This window comes from Capra hircus, chromosome 2 (assembly GCF_001704415.2).
Source record: "Capra hircus breed San Clemente chromosome 2, ASM170441v1, whole genome shotgun sequence".
NCBI classification, from domain to species: domain Eukaryota; kingdom Metazoa; phylum Chordata; class Mammalia; order Artiodactyla; family Bovidae; genus Capra; species Capra hircus.
This window is the reverse complement of record NC_030809.1, coordinates 65,025,516-65,047,461: the sequence shown is the minus strand read 5'-3', so window position 1 is coordinate 65,047,461 and position 21,946 is coordinate 65,025,516. Positions and strand designations below refer to the sequence as shown.

Below are 21,946 nucleotides of genomic sequence, written 5' to 3'. Positions count from 1 at the left end.
TGCTCACTAGATCAAAGAAGCCCCTTTTATCCCAGGGCTGTAAGAATTTGGAAAATGGAGAGGTAGGGGAGGATTGGACTCATTCCTACATCAAATAGGCTTCTTAGAATTCTCCTCCTCCTTTTCAGTCACTGTGTTTCATCTCACACTTTGCCAAGCCTCTCATCAATGTCTTAGTCTGGAAGCATCTACCAGCTGTGGTACGTGCATTAAAGAGCTGAATGACATAGACAGCACAGGGAGCTGAAATTAGACACCAATAGAGTCCCCAAAGCTATAAAAAGACACTGCTACTTCAATGTACTGTCAGGGGTTTCCCTGGTGGTCCAGTGGTTAAGAATCCACCTTGCAAAGCGGGGGACACCAGTTCAATCCCTGGTCCGGGAAGATTCAAATGCCGTGCAACTACTGAGCCCTCGTGCTATGCTGCAACTACTGAAGCTGTGCGCCTTGAGCCTGTACCCTGCAATGAGAGAAGACACCACAAGAAGAACCCCAGACACAGCAATGAAGAGAAGCCCCCTCTCTGCAACAAGAAAAAGCCCCCATGCGGCAACAAATACCCAGCACAGCCAAAAATAAAAAATAAAGAATTTTTTTTTTTAAGTTTTAAAATCTACTCTAGGCCCCACTCCCAGCACCAGCTCAGCCCTCTGTCTACACAAAAAGTTTTCTTCTAATGGCCAGACTGAAGCCGAACCATGAGGAGAACCCACAGAGGCAATTCTGTACCATGCCAGATTGGTTTTTAATTCTGTTCACTAACTCAAAATGATGTTTAAAAAAATTTTTTTTAATAATTCAGAAACAAACACAGGGTTTTTTATAAACTGTTAGGGGTTAAAGGCATTGCCTAATCATGTGTGAGTACATTCAGCCTTTAAAACGGAAGAGAGACATCACCTTGTGTAAAGTAATTTTTATGTCCTTGAGGTGCGAGTCACTCTGTGCTCCTGGAGCTGTGGGCACTGCTTTAAAGCTCAAAAAAAGAGAGCTCCCAAGGTCTTCCACCAAGTAGAATGTTTTCACAAACATCACTGGTTTGGAAGGCACTGGCTTAAGCATCTAACCTCAGCCGAACAAAGGAAGTTGCACATAATACAGTATACTTGGAAGCTTTTAGAAGAGGATCTATTAAAACTTTCTTGCCACCTCTCAATCCTTACCTTCAAAACATAATCCTCAACAAATAAGTAGAAGCATTTTCTGAAGCATGAACACCTTACTGGTATACATTATAGAAATAAGGACGATTACAGAGGTGCAACTGATTAAAAGTAGCCGTTGGTTTTGTAATCATTAGGTGTTGATTTCTGAAATAAATTAAAATTTTAGGCAGTAGAAATCACATGATCATTTTGAACAGGAGTACAACAAATCATTTACTGGTTGAAGGCTTTGACTTTCTGCTGAAGTACTGCAAGGCCGACTTAACAGGTGTATAAACCTACCTTCTGCTGCTGCTGCTAAGCCACTTCAGTCATATCCGATTCTTTGTGACTCTATGGACTGTAGCGTGCCAGGCTCCTCTGTCCATGGGATTCTCCAGGCAAGAATACAGGAGTGAGTTGTTATGCCCTCCTCCAGGGGATCTTTCCAATCCAGGGATCGAACCCATGCCTTTTCCACCTCCTGCACTGGCAGGTGGGTTCTTTACCTCTAGCACCTCCTGGGAAGCCCACCCATTAAGCGCAGTCTTTGACAAAGGGCTCAGCCCTCTCTGCTCTGGCAACTCTGAGGCCCAGTGGCCTCTGCTGACACCTGGTGGCAGACAGCAGGCAGACTGAGCTGAGTCCACAGAGGATTTCCTTTCACCTGACCTGCTGCCTGGACTTCTGGTCTGCAGTGGATATCGGCTAAAACGGCAAGAATGATGTTACATTAGAGGAAGAGCTGCTCTGTAAGATCGTCACATTAATGGCCAGAAATTAATCGGCACCAATAAAGAATCCCACGCAGGTATCTAGAAAATTCAAATGGCAAAACCTGCTTTTCAAAATTGTTCTTCCCATAAATGAAATTTGTTTGAACAATCTCTGTATCTACCTCTCTGGAATCCATTCATTCTACCAACTCCTGCCCTTATCCACATTTTAAGCAAGTTATGTCCAGAAAATAGAAAAAGAATATTCCTTATTCTTTTAAAGGGGGCGTTTAAATTGTTCTGCTGTTGTCAATTAACTCAATCCTAACTGGGAATAACACCAGCCAGAAGAAAAGGGACAGGTACAAGAAACATTTAACACTGTTAATGGTTAGCTGCATTCAAGGACAAGGCTCTGCAGGAAAGGGAATAAGATGGGAAGATTTCTTGGAAAAAGAAAAATGAATTCTTCACGAGGTCCCAAGAACATTACTGGGCTGTGTCATTGGAGCCAACAGGTCAAGAGAAAATTGGCAAGCAGCAGGATATACTTGTAAAGGCTTGGCTCTACTGCCCAGTGTTTGATGTGGGACAACCCCATTCTCTGTTTAGATTGTCCCTAAATAGGATGAATGGTCTTCTTTGTGGAAACAGCCAACACGATAGTTCTCCCCAAAATAGAGTATCTGTATCCCAGGCACTGAGTAGGCCATTTTGCTAAAGCTCAGAGCAATCCTGTGCAGTCAGAGTTATTATCCGCCCATGTAATGGGATGCCGGGGTCCAGCCCCGGTGGATCCAGGGTGATTCGAAGGTGGGGACGGAGTCGGTGTCCTTGGAAATAACTTATTTAATTACAGATAGAGAGGGATTAGAAAGTTAGCAGAGAAAAAGAGGCTGAATAACTTGGCTTACATGGAATACCAATCACTACCTACGTAGGCTGCAGGCGTCTTCCCGTTCTCCTGAAGGAGAGGAGGCACTGAGGCCCCCCTACCCACCCCGGTCCGATCTTAGAAGCCCAGGCAAAATTAGCAGGCTTGGTGAATATCCATGCACCAGATGGGAATTCGGCCAGAAAACAGCAGGAGAGAAAAAGAGGCTGAATAACTTGGTTTACGTGGGATACAAATAAAATTCCAAGACAAGGAATTTGCACCATCTACGTTGGGCCACCGGCGCCACTTGAATATTGGAAGGTGCCACTCCTTGGGCTCCTTCTCGCATGGGCTTGAAAGCCGGGGCAAGTAAGTAGACATGGTGAGCACCCACGCTCCAGATGGGAATTCAGCCAGAAAAACAGGGAGCAAGAAAGAAGCGACATGGGGGAATCAGTCTTTCTGGAAACTGATCCCCATTTCTTTACTTTTAAGTTTGTTTATATACCTTTTGTTACACATAGGGATGAATACAGAGTCACGTGGGGGTCAGCAGTCCTGACCTTTATCAAAATCAGGTGCTTTACATAAAAAAAGATCTTAGGGGTTTTACATCATCTTCTGGCCATGAGGCCTGCTTACTTTTTACGACCCTTTCTTTCTGATAACCAAAAAACTTATTTTTTCCAAGAGTGTTTTTCTTAAACCAGGCACCACCCTCCAAATAAGGGTTGCATTCCTATAGGGTGAGGGTGTAGTGAGTTACAATCAAGAAAGGAATATATTTAACCCAAGGTTAACATGATTAATCTTAAAGGTTAATACTTATTTCTCCTATATGTTAGTTATGTTCATTATACAGGCAGGGAATGTGGAGATTTAGCAGCAAACATCAGTCCAACAAATGAAAATCCTTTTACCAATGTTCCCCTTAAGATCTGTTAAGTCTTAAGATAGTGATAAAGTTACATTTTTACATAGCAAGGACACAGTGATTTATAACAAAATACAGCGATCTATTACAAAAGAGAAAATTCATTAACTCAAAAAGTCTAGTATTGCTAACCTTAAAAACTACTATATTTCCTTTTCTATATTCCAAATACATTGATTAATATAGTCCCAGGTGCCTAAGGATATGGAGGCCTGGCGGCAATCATTGACTGGACAATGAGAAAAGCCCTATGCTAATTAAGACTTTCAAAATACTCCAGAACTCTCTGTGCTGTTTATGGTTGAGAGGTAGTAAACAGTCATGTGCTAGTGGCAGGAGTATGGATAATCCTGTCACACAAGCTAGTTTGCCAGCAGAGAGGTTTGACCTGAGACACCCTTGTCACACCCAGGGCAGGGAATTAGCAGCAGTTATTGGCACAACAAATGAAAAACTCTTCACCAATATAATTCCTAACCAACCCACTATACTAATAATTTCTAACTTCCCAAAAGAATTTGCCTTTAGTAAGTCTAAAACATCTCGTGCCTCTCAGGTTGGGAGGCTGTAAACAATCACATGCGGCCGGATGAACCTATACAGGCAGGCTAGATAACCTTCAGAGGAGTTCGTAAGTTGAAACACTCGTCACGCCCAAGAATTTTTAATGACTTGGAGCTGCACGTTTACTCCTTCTCTGAGAAAACTGGTGGAGAACAGCCCCACATAAAGTCAGAGGTGTAGGTGAGAGTGTGAAACAGTAAAGCAGATAGACTCTGGTTTGGGGGGTAGATGCTCAGGAACAGGGGGTTTCCTGAGGCTTGATCACGGCTTCGCGTACGCCAAGCCTCCTTCCTCATGACCTTTGCCATGGGCGGAGTTTCTCATGCTGGCAATGGGAGAAAAGGGACTTCCCAGGTGGCTCAGTGGGAAAGAATCTGCCTGCCAATGCAGGAGACACAGGTTCGATCCCTGGGTTGGGAAGATCCCCTGAGAATGAAACAGCAGCCCACTTCAGTACTCTTGCCTGGGAAATCCCATGGACAGAGACTGGAGGGCTACAATCCATGGGGTCACAAGAGTTGGACACAACTTAGCGAGTAAACACCAACAGTAGAAGAGACTGCGGCCCAGAGAGGCCGAGTGGCTTGCCCAAGGTCACACCTCCGTACTAGCGACAGTGTGTCTGTCCTTCAACCCAGGGCTGACTTCAGAGCCAATGCTTTCCTCCTGCTCACACTTGCTTAAAGCAAACACTGAAAGATAAATAATTCCAACACAGGCAGAAGTGTATCCTTTGCCTTTTTCAACCTGTATAATTTTGAATGTCACCACACGTTCACTTCTAGGTCACTTTTAAAACAAGAAACTTTGCTTTAAGGCAAGAAGGGGAGCAAATACTGCTGTAATTTGTACAGTTGTAGGATCCACTTAGTTTTCTACTCAGCTTTCCAGGGACGGTTCAAACAGAAAGAGATGACAGTCTAGGACACCTGCCTTGTCTGTTGTGAGTACTCAACACTGTGTTTTTTTCCAGCTGGTAAAAAACCCTCACATGAGGTGCATGATGGCCTCCAGGCACACACAGGGACTGCACAGTGAAGAGAGCTGTCAGCTGCACACATAGGCAGGTGTGACAGCCACCAGGTTCAGACAAATAAACACCAACTGTAACAAGATTTTTAATCTCATTTCCTCAATACCATTTGAAGCACATATGCACTAAGGACTGCTGGCCAATTACTACAGGGCCCAGTCTATTAGTATACAAATCTAGATGACTGTCTACAAGTAAAAAAGTGTCTAGAACTTATCCAATCTACTTCGGGTCTACTTTGCTAAGAGATGAGCTTCAAGAGTCTGTAAAGTTTTAAGATTCAGATATAGTCCCAAAGGCATTCATTCATTCAAGAAATATTTATGCTGGCCTATTAAGTGCCAGCACAGTTCTATATAGTGGGGACAGCCTGATAGCAGACTGACCAAAAAAAGATTTTTTAAGAGTAGAGCTAGAAGGGACTTCTAACTTTTCCACTGGTGGCGCAGTGGATAAGAATCTGCCTGCCAATGTAAGGGACACAGGATCCATCCCTGATCTGGGAGGATTCCACATGCCTTGGAGCAGCAAGCCCACGTGCTGCAATTACTGAAGCCCTCACAGCTAGAGCCTGTGCTCCATAACTAGAAAAGCCACCACAATGAGAAGTCCGTCACTGCAACTAGAGAAAGCCCACACCAAGCAACAAAGACCCAGTGTACCCAAAACTGAATGAATGAATAAAAGTATTAAAAAATCAGGAGTCCACGGCATCTAGTTGTCAATTAAAACTGTGAGATGCACGAGGTCATCAAGGGAGTAGAAAGGGAAAGAAGATGAGGAAGGACCAGTAAAGGAAATTGGGATGAGTGGCCAGGGGAGCACCAGAAAGCTGCATGAAGACAGTGTTCACAAGCAGGAGGGTGCCAGGTGAATCTGTGTCAAACGCTTCTGATAGGCCCAGTAATTTGAAGCCGAAGCATCATCCTCCTTTGGCAAGAGGGAATCCACTGGTGATTCTGACCAGACCCAAGTCAGTACAGAGATGGGGGTGAAAGCCCAACTACAGTGAGTTAGAGGGAAAATGGGAAGAGAGAAAGTGGGGAAAGGAGGGTATGATTAACTCTGTTAAGGAACTTTGCTGTCAAGGGAAAATGGGACGACTGTTGTGGGCTCAAGATGAGAGACGTTACAGCAGGTCTATATGCTTATACACTGGTGGGAATGATCTGGGGGGCAGGGCAGCTGTGACAGCACAAGAGAGGGAGAGGGGCCAAGTGCTGTGGTGGTGCTTGAAAGGCAGGGATGGATGCACAAGTAGAGGGCAGACTCGAAAGGAGTCTTCTCATTCATCAGTAACTGGCGGGACAGAAGCAAGCTATCTTCTGATGACTTCTATTTTCTCAAGTGAAATAGGAAGCAGGGATAGCAGCTCAAAGTTGGAAAGGAGGTGTTAAAATTGAGGGCCAAGGAGAGTGATGGAACTAGGGAAGTGTAAGAACTGCAGGGCAGCATTAGGAACTCACCTGAGTTTAGCAGCCACAAACCAAACAAAATGGTTTGTCAGCCCACATGTTTTTATCCAGCCAGGCAAACGTGGAGAAGGCAGAGGGTAGAATTAAGCCTGGGGACTTGGGAGTGGTAAGGGAACTGAAGATCCATACAAAGGACCAGTTGTGGTTGTTCAGTCGCTAAGCTGTGTCCAACTCTCCACAACCCCATGGACTGCAGCACACCAGGCTTTCCTGTCCTTCACCATCTCCCAGGGCTTGCTCAAACTCATGTCCATTGAATCAGTGATGCCATCCAACTACCTCATCCTCTGTCACCCCCTTCTCTTCCTGCCTTCAATCTTTTCCATCAGGGTCTTTTCCAATGAGTCAGCTCTTCGCATTAGGTGGCCAAAGTATTGGAGCTTCAGCTTCAGCATCAGTCCTCCCAATGAATATTCAGGGTTGATTTCCTTTAAGGTTGACTGGCTTGATTTCCCTGCTGTCCAAGGGACTCGCAAGAGTCTTCTCCAAAGGACCAGAGAATCTCAGTGGGGTTAGGAGGGACAGTGAAAAGACAGTAGAGTCAATGCTGGTGGCATCTCGCGAGTCTGAAGAACTGCAGGAGGGGGCACCAGAGGGAAAGAACTGGAAAGACAGGACACAGTGGTTGATGAATGAGAGGCATGATATTGAGAAGTTGTGGACTAGGATGTGATTAGTGATGATAGCTATGGCTAAAGTGTGAACATGAGGGTAAGCAGTTGGCTGAGACAGTCGAGCTGCAAGGCTCCATGGTAGAAGGCTTGACTACACCAAATCATGACAGTAGTAGTACTGGCATGAGCCAAAAGCTGACCTGAATTTGCAAGGAATAAGGGGGACTGGTGTTGGGTCCCGCAACAAAGGGTTGGGCAGGCAGGTGATGTACAGTCTGATGGCAGAAAGCACAAAACTGGGGATTATGTGAGGGAGGAAGAGGCAAAGAAGCAATAATGATGAGGAAATTAAATGAGATTCTTGTTTTTCACTAGGTAGGACTGAACGAAGAAAGGAATGCGGATAATAGTCCTTGATCTTTCTCGCTTTCATTTCCCACCAAGTGAGAAACGGGGGGAAGAAGCCCCCACAATCTTGTCTTTATCACTTGCCTTAGTCCTGTTAAAGAATCAGAGCCTCTGCTCACTCATGAACGACAAAAATTTTATTGTTGGGGGTGGCATTTTTCCTGTGTATTGGACTTACGAATGAAGCTAAAACCAAAGGCCTGATCTCTAAGGCATTCCCAGCATTCCCCAAACCATTTGCCTTCACATATTTCAGGAGTCGTATGACATCACCTGGAACCTGAAGTGGATTTTCTCCATCCTAAATCTTGCTGCCTATGAATGACATTATTGACTGAATACTTGTGTGAAGAGCCAGAAGCACAGAAGAGTTGAGTCACTGCTCTCTAGAAAACCCACGTCATAAAGCAGCATGACACATATCCTGTAAGTTTCTCTTGTCATTGCACATTATATAATCCTCTCACTGACTAACAATCAAAAAAAAAAAAAAAAAAGAGTCTCCAAGGGCCATTATCCAAGGTCCAAAATGCACACCTGGGGATGGGAGAACTGGTCTCCGGTCTGATTCATTGAAAGAAATACGTCTCCCTTGATGGACAGAAATGACAAAAGCCATGCTCTTCTCCATCATGCTGGAAGTGCTGAGTGAAAGCTCGACAGTGGCCATGAGCTTCACGCAGGAGGCTCAAAGTGAAAGACGGGTATCTTCCAGGCCCTCAGACACCCAAGCCCCGCCCCCATCATGATGGTGGGGTTCAAAATTGCCACCTCAAACCAAGGAATTAACTAGAGCATTTGCTTCAGTTACCCTTGCTAACCTACCTGATTAACTATGAGAGTGTTTTAAGAGTAAAATGAAAGGAAACTGTCTATAACCAATCATCAGAACCACCCCCCCGCCCCGCCCAACACACATGCATGCCCACACAGTGAAGAAAAAATGAACAAGTTCAGATCCTTGGACTGACTTACTTGTCTTACTTGGACTTTTCTGTGTTCTTGAGATGTGGTTCAGCAGCCTGACTCCTCTGGCCCCTGCCCCTGCATGCCCAAAGAAAGAAAGCCTCATTTTTCCCTCCCCTCCCCTCCTTTGCAATGAGCAGCAGTTTCCCAAGAGGCCCAGGCCAGGCCAGCTCTCTGGGTGTCCCACATAGGCAAGAGCATCACCACCTCTCCTGCATGTATCTAAAACAGGCAGAAAGAGAAGGGAAATAAAACACCTTTGCTGTGTAAAAAAGCCTGACACATAAAACTAGGTGTGGTTATTAAGTGGGGCTAGAGCCTGTACGGAGAAGGCAATGGCACCCTACTCCAGTACTCTTGCCTGGAAAATCCCATGGGCGGAGGAGCCTGGAAGGCTGCAGTCCATGGGGTCGCTGAGGGTCGGACACGACTGAGCGACTTCACTTTCATGCATTAGAGAAGGAAATAATAACCCACTCTAGTATTTTTGCCTGGAGAATCCCAGGGATGGGGGAGCCTGGTGGGCTGCCGTCTATGGGGTCGCACAGAGTCGGACATGACTGAAGCGACTTAGCAGCAGCAGCAGAACCTGTATGTTCGTTTGGCACAAGAGGAAGAAAGCTCTCTTCAACTGAGAATGGCAAAAATGCTTGGAGAAGGGGTGACAATCGACAAAACTGGGACACCACCTCTCAGCCCATGGTTGACAACCTTCATGTTTCTTCAAGTGCCCAACACACCTTGTTTTTCAAGAGTGGCAGAACATGGTATCTGAAGCCAGAAGAAACCTGCTGTTTGACCTTCCAGATTTTAGGCCTTGGGCAAGTGGCTTAATACCTGAGTGCATCAGGGTCTGGGGCTTCAAACTGAAGCTGATGCTGCTTCACAACTCATGAGTATCATAAGACATTCGATGAGCACTTACCCCACACCAGGCCTTGCCTACTAAGTGCCCTGTGAACAGTGTCTCACTTGACACTAAGATCCTGTAAGGTGGGCATCATCACCTCCACTTCACAGATGGAGCTACTCATAGCTCTATCCAACTCGAGGACTTAATATATAAAACGCAAGCAGTGTCTGTACACAGTGATTTTTCAAAAAGAAAATGAGACTTCCAGGACTTCCCTGGTGGTCCAGTGGTTAAGAATCCAACTGCCAGTGCAAGGGACACCAGTGTGATCCCTGGTCTGGGAAGATTCCACGTACCTCAAGGCAAGTAGACTCGTGTGCCAGAACTACTGAGCCCCTGAGCCACAATTACTGAGCCCAAGTACTGCAGATACTGAAGCCTGCTCACCCTAGAGTCTGTGCTTCACAACAAGAGAAGCCACCGCAATGAGAAGCCTGAGCACAACTAGAGAGCAGTCCATGCTCGCTGCAACTAGAGAAAGCCCACACACGGCACAAAGACCCAGCACCGCCAAAAACAAATAGAGTTTGTAAAAAGAAAGAAAATGAGACTTCTATATATGTGAGAATAGTTTAAAATATTTAAATGATAATGCTTTAAAATGCACACTTAAAAACTGATACATGTGCAGAAAAAAAAAAACAACTAAAGTATGAACACCAAGTCGTGCAAAAAAGAGACCGCTGAAGGGCATTTTATTTCACCTTAGAGCTGTTTTTAGTTATTTACTTAGGCTGCGCGGAGTCTTCGTTGCATCTTTGGGGATCTTTCATTGCTGTTCACAGACTCCCTAGTTGTGGCGCTTGAACATCATAGCGCACGGGCTCAGTATCTGCAACTCACAGGCTTGGTTGCTCCATGGCATGTGAAATTTAAGTTCCTTCACCAGGGATTGAACCCATGTTCCCTGCATTGCAAGGTGGATTCATAACCCCTGGACCACCAGGAAAGTCCTCTAGAGTTGTTTTTAACAAGCACATATTACTTGTATAACTCAAAACACAACAAAAAGATCAGAAACATTAAAAAAAATACATAGAAAAAATAACCTAGGTGGAATATGCCAAAATATTAATAGCAATTGTCTGATGGGTTCTTTTCCTGCCTCTTTTAATCTCTATAGTGTACTAGTTTTTACTAATTCTTAACACAGATACATTCTCCTTAAATATTATAGATAAAGCCTTTTACCACTTTCACCTCCCAATCCTAGGCCCCTACCAAGGGGTAATCAATGTTATCAGTTTGGTGTATAGTCTTTCGTGTATATGTACATATGTGTATACAATGTGTGTATTCACACATACACACGTATATATAACATTATATAATCATTTTGTGCCTTTTTAAAACAAATGACATCAGTTTGAGACCCTTTGCAATTTCACCCATCAAGATGTCTCAAAGATTATCCCATGTCACTAAGTAATATGAATGGCTCTCATTGTTTCAGATTAAGTAGCAACACAAAATATAGATACACCAAATGTCACTTAGTTACTCTCTACTAACAGCATTTAGTGTTTTTCTACTAATAATAATTCTGCAGTCAATTCTACTATAAATGCCTTCTTCTGCAGGCATTAGAGGGTTTCCTTGAGATTCATTTTAAGAAGTGAACTGCTAGGTCAAGAGAAGACACACATTTGTTATTTTAACAGGTAGTACATCAAATTGCTTGACTGAGTGACTGCACACGAATTTATACTCCCAGTGTAGGCACACATCACTGTCAATACTTGCTAACAAAACCTTTAACTTTTTGCCAACTTGATGAATAAAAATGACTCTCCGCTGTTTTAATTTCCTTGAATCACAGGATGTGTGTCTTTTCAAATTTTTATAAGCCATATGTTTCCTTTTTTACAAATTTCTTCTTTACAAAATGTGTCCATTTTTCTGTTGCAGGTTTGTCCTTTTCTCATTGATTTTTATAAGAGTTCTTCATATATTCTGGAAACTAATCCTCTGTCCACCTTATATGTGCAGGTAGCTTTTCCCAGTCTTTGTCTTTCAATCTGTTTATATTGGCGGGGGCGTGGGAGGAGAATCTAGTTTTTCATACCAATACATCAAATTCAGCAAATAATGGCATTTGCACGTTTTGTGTTTTAAAGCCAGCCTTACCCTGAGGTCATAAAAATAATCTTTTTTTTTCAAATAAATTCATTTATTTTTTCATGTTTATTTAGTCCATCTGAAATTTCAGTGAATGGTAGGAAGTAAGGTCTTTAATCATTTTTTTAAGACCTAGGCAGGTGCTAAATATCCATCTTTTTTCCACTGATTATAAACACTTTTATTATATACTAAGTTTCCATAGACATTAGTCAGTTTCTATTCACTGATGTTTTGGTTTGCTGTATCACAACCAAGCTGTTTTAATTACTTCAGTTTTACAATGTATTTTGACACGGAGTAGGCAATCCTCCCTACTCCTTGTTTTTCCAAATTGATCTTGGCTCTTTTTATACATTTGCTTTTCCAAATGAACCTTAAAATCAATTTGTCAAATCCCAATATAAATACTGAGGTTGCACTAAATTACAGATTAGGTATAAATCAACATCTTTACTACACACCAAAGTTTCCATCTATGAACGTGTAGTATCTCTCTACTTAGGTCTCTTATATCTTCTAGTTAACAGTTTTATAGCTTTTGTGCACATTTTAAGTTCATTATTGAGCACTCAAAGTCTCCTGTTAGTTCTCATAACTTGTCAGTTGATTCCCCTGCAATCATATTACCTGCAAATAAATGTTCTGTCTCCTCCTTTCCAACGCCTGTGGTTCTCATTACTTTTTCTTATTGCACTGGCTGCAATATGAGGCAGAACCATTCTGAATCGTACTGGTAATACTGGTCCTCCCCGTCCCATTCATCTCATAGGTTTGCTTAAGCACTTCTCCATTAGTATGTTTCCTGTGGGTAACCTTCATCAGGTTAGGGAGATTCTGTTCTATTATTCACACATGGGGTTGTACATCATCATATGCTTCTTTCTGGCATCTCTTGAGATAGCACAATTTCCTTCTTAATGGATTTTGCAAATTATGTACAGTGATAAATTTTCTATGTTTTCAACCAATCTTTCACTCCCGGTAAAACTCCTTCTTAGTCATAATATATTTTAATTTCTGACTTTTACATCTGTGTTTACAAGTGAGAAAAGGCTATATGTAACTTTCTAATAAGGAAAATAAATACAGGCCAAAACAAAGGATTAGACATACATACATATTTTTGCATTATTTGTTAAAAAGAAAGCATAAAGGTAAAGAATGCTTAATTTTTCTTAAAAAAGAAAAAAGTGTGGGTAAACTGAATGTTTGAAAAATAATCAAACTGAATATACTTTAACTTATTCTTCTACTTACTTAACTTTCTGTTTGGGTTCAGGCTGTCACCATCAATCCAGTCACTTGCTCCAGCAAGAATCTGGAAGAATTAAAGTCTCCTTTCCTCCTTCTTCTACACCTTCCACAACAGCCATCCAGCAAGTCCCAAAGATTTTACCTCAAAGCTCTCCTAGGAGGCCACAGGATAAAATGGGCAAGGTCAAGAATTTAAGACAGACCCGGCTCCGCTCGCAGTGCACATTACTGCGTTGCCTTGAGTAAGTTACTTTACCTCTCTGGGCCCTAATTTATTCATCTACAAATAGAGATGATACTATCAAGACCAAAGAGCTGTGCATGCTTAATCACTTCAGTCATGTCTGACTCTTTTCAACCCTATGGACCATAGCCCACACCAGGCTCCTCTGTCCAGGGGATTCTCCAGGCAAGAATACTAGAATGGGTTGCCATGCCCTCCTCCAGGGGATCTTCCCAATCCAGGGATCAAACCTGTGCCTCTTATGTCTCCTGCACTGACAGGCAGGTTCTTTACCACTAGTGCCACCTGGGAAGCCCCTTAAAGAGTTGTGGTAAAAATTAAATAACACATGTAGATACCTAACACAATGCCTGCCATCTGATGCGTGACCAAAGGTTAGCACTACTTCAGCAAGGTCTCCTCCCTTCCCCTCTGCTGGGTCCTAGGTTGAGGCCTTCCAACCTTCACCTGGTCTATGACAACTGTCTTCTAGCCTTTCTGCCATATGGACACTGCTGCCAAAGCTTACTTTCTAATATACAAGTCTAATCATGTAATCTACCTGTTTAAATCTTCCCACTGGCTCCCAACTACCTGCTAGGTAAAGTTCCACCTCTTCAGCATGCCTTATAAGGCCCAGTTCAATGGACTTTCTGCCCTTATCTTCCTCTACTCCAAGTGCTTTGCCTTTAGACAAAGCAACGCATCTTCTGGCTATGTTAACCAGGCTTTCAAGTTTGATTTTTGTTTGTTTGCTTGTCTGTTTTAGCAGAATAGATTTTCTTATATTAGCCTCCCCACAATGAAGCCTTACTGGCAATTTAAGGCTTCATGGAACAATTCTAGAGCCAACTAACCTCTCTCAGAGTTCTGATTAGATATATGCTTGCTGAGAGGCCTCCTTGAATCCACTATTCTTCAGATGCTGGTAGTCAGACATCAAAGTATTATATTATTTTGAAAGAATGTATCATCCATAACTTAGACTTGTTCTCAATGGACGATTTTCTTCCAGAAGTGCAAACTTCCTGCTACCTCCTCTCTCCAAATAAATGAGTTTGATTCTATTATAGTTTGCTCCTGTAGTCAGGAAACATAGCTCAGAAAAACACATTTCAGCAATGTTATTTGTGTGGGCTGTAACATGAAAAGAAAGAAGAAACTCTCTTATATCAGAAAACCTCCCTAAAATATACCCAGTTTAATTTCATGTGTGGTGGTGTTTATCACAGTGACTGAAAAGACGGCATTCATGGTCATAAGAGACTCTTATGGTCATTCATGGTCATAAGAATCCCTGCTAGACAAAGATAGTAACAGGGGCTCCAATTAGAAAACTTTGGAGACAACACAAAATAAAAGAGAATGACCTTAGTCTTATAATCTTTTTTAAAGAATCCAACATGCAAGTCACCAAAATGACCTCTAATTTAGAGAAACAAATGATAACGAAAGAGCCAACACTCCATGGTGATTTTTGAATAATTATTTCTTTCACTTAAAACCAGATGTTTTTCCCATAAATAAACACATTATTTTACAACATGAAAGAAAAAAATGAGACCTGCACAAGAGAGAACACACCACAGATTTTACCTCAAACAGCAGAGGCTGGGATTAATTTTTTTAAGTTTATTTGTCAACTTCAGAAACTCACTAGTGGAATAAAGAGCTTAATACAAGTATGCAAAAAAGAAAGCTCTGTGAGGTTTTCACCAGGATGAAATGGGATTAGCTTTGTAGTTCTTATAGTCTTCTTCACAAAAGAATGCAATTTCAGTTTCACTGGCTGAAAAAAAGAATAGAAAATGGAAAAAAAATTGTAATGTAAAACTAGATTTTAAATAAGTATGGAAATACATATTTCATTGATTCAGTGCTTCCAAGGCCCAAAGTTAGAAAAACAAGTATGGTTTCACATTTCATAAAATCAACAAGAAGTTTAAGTACGAGAATCTAGAATTCAACCAATTTAAAAGTAAAAAGAAAAATTACCAAAAAAATTAAAAACAAGAGTTAACACATGAATCTGGTTTCCAAGAAATCATAAAATTGTTCATTTATAGTCCTCTTGACAATCCTAGAAATAATAAACCATTTTTTTTTTTTTCCAAATGTGTTACTCTGGTCCTGAAGGAGGAGGAAAACTCTTTTCTCCCCGCTCTGAAATTAGCCTGTAGGTATAATAATTTAATACTTAGAGGATCAGTAGAATATTTTACAGATCACTTTACATTCTCCCTCATGACCCATCAAAATATGTGTCTGAAGAAGTTAATTTTTTGCCCGCTTATGACTAATTCATGAGGCTTCAACAATATGCAAAGTGAAAGACACAAATTGGCTTCTACCGCAATACCTTCAAATACCTCTAATTATTCACAAGGGATATGGCACAGCTAAAGGACCCACAAAGGTTCAGAGCAGTCACAATTCTTTCAACCTAGCAGGTCAAGGACTCTGTCTTCTAGAACAATAAGTCAGCAACATTATTAATTCAGACTGGAGACAAATCTGATGGAAAGCCTTCCAATTATTAAACATGCAATTCTTTAAGGTGTTGCACCAACAAGTTCCACATTTTTAAAATTAAATCAGAAGTTAATACAGCCTGCTTAGCTTTTACAGAAAGAGCAAAAGGGCCTTCAGAATCTTGACAAGAAAACAGACAAGATTATTTGTAATGAATACTGATCACTCAATTAACATATTCTCTAAAAACAGACAAGTGAAACTCTTCAAGCCAAATAAATAGGATAATCAGGAAGGATGCCAAGGATTACCACTGGTCTCCCAGTTTAAAGCTCTCATCTCTTCATTAGAATTTATCACAGAAGAATGAAATTAAAGAGCTTAGCATAACATTTCATTAAAAATGTTTTTGCTGGTTTTAAGTATACCAAATTTAATGTTTCTCAAACCTAAATTTCTGTGGTCTTTACAGAAAATATGGAAATGTTGAAAGAAGAAAATAAAATCACCCAGAGTCTCAGATCTTCATTCCAGCCCTTTTATATATTCAAGATTAAATGAAGATTAATCTTTATAAAAATCATATTACGAACTCTTGTTACAATAAGCCTGAGTGTGTATGTGTGTAGGCAAGCAGGGAAGACACAGCAGAAAGAAACTGGGAATCGATGAGAGGGGCTGTATAAAAATGCACCCTGGGCAAACGATAAGTTAATGTACAGTTAAATTTTACAAGAAAATGGCATTTAAAATAATAGCTAAGAGCTCTATACTAGGAATTAATAAAAAGTTGAAAAGGGGGCTTCAAAAAATTCAGTATTCAAAGAGAAGATATTCTGAGATCTATCCTTTAAATAAAAAGCTCCTTTTTGGAAGAGAAGCAAGCCCAAAGGTAGACCTAAAAAATTTGCAAGTGATTCTAAAATCCTCCTCCTGATGTTAGGAGAATAAGCAAAAGTCCCCTGTTCTTAATAATCACAATGCAAGATTTCATACACAATGTGCTATTTACATATAGAACTTTACACAGTGCTTTGCCCACACAGCACTTTGCTCAATACACACTAACTGTAATTACAATTTTCACTTAACCGCAGCTGACATTTATCTGTACCCCTTTTGAGAAACTAGTACATCTTACGGCTCTTCAGGATACCAATAATAGGTTTAGAATTAAATGAATGTATAGAAAAAACTGACAAAGCATTCCTGTTTTGACATAAGTTCTCTTGGGTCTAATTAAGTTATAGATCAATCCATCATTTATACACTACAGGCTTAAAAATGAGGTCATCTAAGGTAAATATTTTATTTTCAGATAAACGAATTTTTTTTCAGGAAAACTAGATTGACAAATGGGTTAAACTCAAATGGTCCAGGTTGATAAAAATGTTCACCCTTAACAAATTGGAGAATAACACACAAATTAGGAGTTAGCTGGTTTGAACATTCAAAAGAAAGACATAAGGTGGATTTTAAATTTTAGTAATGTTTCTTAAGCAGAAACAGAATATAATGTTTTTTTCTTAAATCTACAGAACCCTATTGGAAATCTCTGAGACAATGATTTCACGTATTTAGACTGCAAATTTACTTGCCAATTACAGTGAAAACAAATTACAAAAGATTTTCAAGACCTCTACATAATCACCCTTTCCTCCATTATCCCAAATTCTATTTAAAATGGCTCCAGAAGAACCCTCAGGAAGTCTACCACATGCTGGTCCCCTAGGGCTCCTGATTTTAAATTAAATGTGCTGCGGGCGGCAGTGCACTCAGGTGCATAGTGCCTTGGCATGTGAATGTGAAATGAATGTGCATTCTCAAATCCAATAAATATACCACCAGCTCATCCCTTTGTCTTACTAGCAAATGAAACCAAGTAAGAACACTCCAAATACATTTGTGGACCATTTTAATACTGACTTTCAAGTTTAATGAAATGAACACAAGCCAGGACATTCAAATGTTGGATATGAAATTAATAATTAAGAATTTTATAATGTTTCCATTACAAAATGCACATATATACACCTTCAATGGGAAAATAATAACTTCAAATTTTTTTAAAAAAGAAGAAAAACCAATTTTAAATGCAAAAATCTCAGGAAAGTTGAGTATAATGAACTTAAACTCCTCAACTAACTTATTTCAATAAACCCATCTATCAACAAGGATTTACTGTATGGCTTCTAAATCCCGAGCTTCATATCAAAGCTGTGTGCAGCACAGCAATTGTCATCCAAGAAAAGAGGCTGAGAAATGTGTCCTGACTGTAGTACAGACAATTAATGATCAGAGCAGGCTGTAATGTGAATAATAACTCCAGATTATTGGCAAAAAAAAAAAAAAAAAAAAAAAGCCAGGAAGGGCAAGGTGTGATTTCTGCAGCAATTTGACACCAAAAGGACAAAGTTTCACTGTCTCACCTGGTCCAGGAGTCATCCTTGCAAGTTTCACCAAAGTATAATCTACGAATCATTCAAAACCATGCCCACAGCTGTGTTATATTTCTAACTTTTTACCAAAGGAGGTCAACAATCCAACAAGTAGTTCCAAACAACCATGTGTCTTTTATTTCTTATTTGCTTGAGAATCCGTTTTCAAGCTGGTTGAGAAAGATTTCAAACTATAGTTTGGAGAAAACAATAAGTCTGACCTTTGATAGACTGGACACTGATTTCCACATCAGCATGCAAAGTGAAAGTGTTAGTTGCTCAGTCGTGTCCGACTCTTTGTGACCCCATGGACTGTAGCCCTCCAGGTTTCTCGGTCATGGAATTCTCCAGACAAAAATACTAGAATAGGTTGCCATTCCCTTCTCCACGGGATCTTCCTGACCAAGGGATCAAACCCGTGTCTCCTGCATCGGCGGGCATATTCTTTACATCTGAGCTACCAGGGAAGCCCGAGGGGAGTGCAAAAAGGGAAGAATCATGTCTAGAAGGTTCCTTCTGATCTTCTTCCTCTGGGATCCCAAATTCCCTGGGCCTACCACCTATTTTAGCAAGTACCAGATCATCGCTGCTATGATATTAACATGAACAGCCAGTTAAACACACTGTCAAAGCAGGAAAGCATGTATGCCCCCAAGATATTACTACCTAAAAAGAGAATGGGAAAGGGACTCAAACCTTCAGGAAACACTAATCATATATGAGCCTGATAAAGAAGCGGAGCCAAGGAAGCCTACAATCTGAGCTGCTTAGCCAAGGTCACCGAGAGGTGCCGGGCACCAAGACTGGGTTTCAGCTGTGGGCAGACGACAGAGGAGCGACACACAAAGTGGAAACAAGCCACAAGGGAGCTGGAGAGTTAGTACAAGATGTGGCCTGACGCAGACTCTTCCCAGAGGTGAGCACTTAGAGTCTGCCAGACTGTGTCTTGCTCTAAAATATTTCCGGTAAAACATAACTGACTTTAGAAGAGTTACCCTATCTCAGTTTCTTTCCTAAACCGGAGACAATTCAAAAGACAGCAATAGTAGAATCCAGCAAAATGAAAGAGATAAAATATAACCCCAAAAATATTTAACACGAAAATTTATTACCTAGGGGAATTAGCCCATAAAAATACAACTGTTAAAAACAAGATCTTTAAATTATAAACAACAATTCTAGGTAAGGCCTTCTTCCTTCTTCCACAAAACAAATCTTTTTATTGATGTATTTTAGGACTAAATCCACAAGCAAAAACCTCCCCTGATGTCAAGCGTAGAATATACAATTGGGATCTGCAATGCAGATAAAAGGCTAGAGAATTTCTTGGTGAGAAAAGAAATCTTCAAACCAGTTTGTTCCCCTAATTTCCCCCCTTACAGTCTCTTTTCCTGTCATGATTTTTACAGAAAAGTCATAATGATACATTTGTTACACTGGCCTTATTCCCATGGCAACTGGCTGTGATGGCAGAGTGACAGCTCTACAGCAAGATCAAGTGGTAAGAAGGGAGAAAGCGATGACTTGGAATTTTTCTCCTAAAACCTCTTAAAAACCTAACCAGGCACAGCACCAAGGGAGGGAAAATTCCCTAGAAAAATCACACATTTCAAGTACTGCTTTTACAACTCTACTCCCACTTAGAATTTTTTGTTGCTCTCCAGGGGCCATCACCTCCTTCCCCATGAGTAGTAACTGTGGCTTGTTCTCAAGGGTACAGAAACACTGCTCTCAGCAACAAAGGGAAACATGCAGAAGAGGGGGTTGCTCCCAACAGGGATGGCAGACACCCTCAACCAGAGCTACAGACTTGCCAGGGCATGAGAACAGTTTGAAGTAACCTGAAACCAGTGGAGAACCCATGAAAACGATCCAATTCTGATCGAAGATCTATATCGCCTTAAAACAAGAATGACCAAAAAAAAAAAAAAAAAAAGTGATTTGATTTATACCTTTATAGGTGGTTTGTTATATAAGTCTGAAATTGATGACAATTAAACCAACAACTTGAGATTTTAACAAATTCAAAACATTTGCCAATTGCTTTCTCCAAAATGGTTTCCAAATAAAATGAAGTGTTTTTGAGGGCGTTTACATGCATTGCTCCAGATGCTTTCATATACATTCTTTTACTTAGCCCTATGACAACCCTCTGAAATAGGTTTATTATTTCTGTTTCATTTTACAGAAATCAAAGTAGAAGTTCAGAGAGTCTAAATGGCTTCCAGAAGGTCACAGATACAGAGCCATCATTCAAACCAATTTTCCCTAAATTTAGGAGTTGATTCCTTAAAATTGGGCCCTTACTTTATAAGTAATACATGCAAATTATACAAGAAAGTTTAAATTACAAGAACAGCTAGATAGAATGGAGAATAAAGGGGAAAAAAAAAACAATTGCTAGCAATGCCACCACCCAGGGAAACCATTTTTATAATTTTAGTATATGATCTCTTCTTCATATACATATGAAAGAAAGTGAAAGTGAAGTCGCTGAATCGTGTCCGAATCTTTGCGACCCCATGGACTGCAGCCTACTAGGCTCTTCTGTCCATGGGATTTTCCGGGCAATAGTACTGGAGGGGATTGCCATTTCCTTCTCCAGGGGATCTTCCCAACCCAGGGATAGAACCCAGGTCTCCCGCATTGTAGACAGACGCTTTACCATCTGAGCCACCAGGGAAGTCCTCATATACATATACAGACATGTAAATACATACACTTAAAAATAATAATGGTATCACACAATACATTTTCTATTTCCATTCAATAAAGTTCTACATCAATGAATCTCAAACCAGGAAGGTGAGAGAGAACACTTCTGAATGTGTATCACAACCTTGGAGGAGTCACAGAGTTGAGGAAGCACTTTTCTGTTGGCTTGGTAATAGAGATGACAGAAAATTACTTGGTAAGGTTGAGAAAGTCTTACTGGTCAAATTGATCAACAAAGTTAGAGGTAATACACCTTCCCAACAGTAGTACAAGGGAACATCCATTTTCTAACATTTCTTCAGATACAACCACTGTTCTTTGTGTCTGCTAGTCTTAAATTATTGCTTGTCTAAAGTCACCCAGACAGTACGTGGCAGTCAAGCTGCTAACTCAAGCACTCTGACTTCAGCCTCTAATTCTTAATCACTAGAGTAGTAAAGTACATAAAATTTAGTCTCTATTTTCATGTATATTGCTCTCATTACTAATAGGGCTGAACTATTTTTTATGTTAGCTATTTCTTCTGCTGCTGCTGCTGCTAAGTCACTTCAGTCGTGTCCGACTCTGTGTGACCCCATAGACGGCAGCCCACCAGGCTCCCCCGTCCCTGGGATTCTCAGGCAAGAACACTGGAGTGGGTTGCCATTTCCTTCTCCAATGCATGAAAGTGAAAAGTGAAAGGGAAGTTGCTCAGTCGTGTCCGACTCTTCGCAACCCCATGGACCACAGCCTACCAGGCTCCTCTGTCCATGGGATTTTCCAGGTAAGAGTACTGGAGTGGGCTGCCGTCGCCTTCTCCGAGCTATTTCTTCTATCAGTAGTTTATTTCTCTTTTTTGTGCTAATTATAAGACCTCTTTATAAAGTCAGGCTTTCTTTGTCATATATGCTGCAAATATTTTTTCACAATTTATTGCTTCTCCTTTTAACTCTGTTTATGTGGTCAAATCTATCATTTCTCCCTGCTTTATGGCTTCTGGCTTCAAGGGCATGCCTAGAAAGCTCTTCTCCCCAAGATTATGAAACTACTGACCTACATTTTACCTAAAACCTTTTTTACATTGCAAACATTTAAT

The 21,946-nt window shown here is 40.9% G+C and overlaps 1 protein-coding gene across 3 annotated transcripts in view; it reads right to left on the bottom strand.

The window, feature by feature from the left end:
• The window catches only part of C2H2orf76 (chromosome 2 C2orf76 homolog), a 95,271-nt gene continuing 88,183 nt past the window's right edge, over nucleotides 14,859–21,946 (bottom strand). For all 3 annotated transcript variants that reach the window (XM_005676253.3, XM_005676255.3, XM_005676254.3), the window contains one exon: nucleotides 14,859–15,035. In XM_005676253.3, coding sequence (XP_005676310.1) covers nucleotides 14,959–15,035 — 77 coding nt within the window. In that variant the 3' untranslated portion in view covers nucleotides 14,859–14,958. The remainder of the gene's footprint in view (nucleotides 15,036–21,946) is intronic.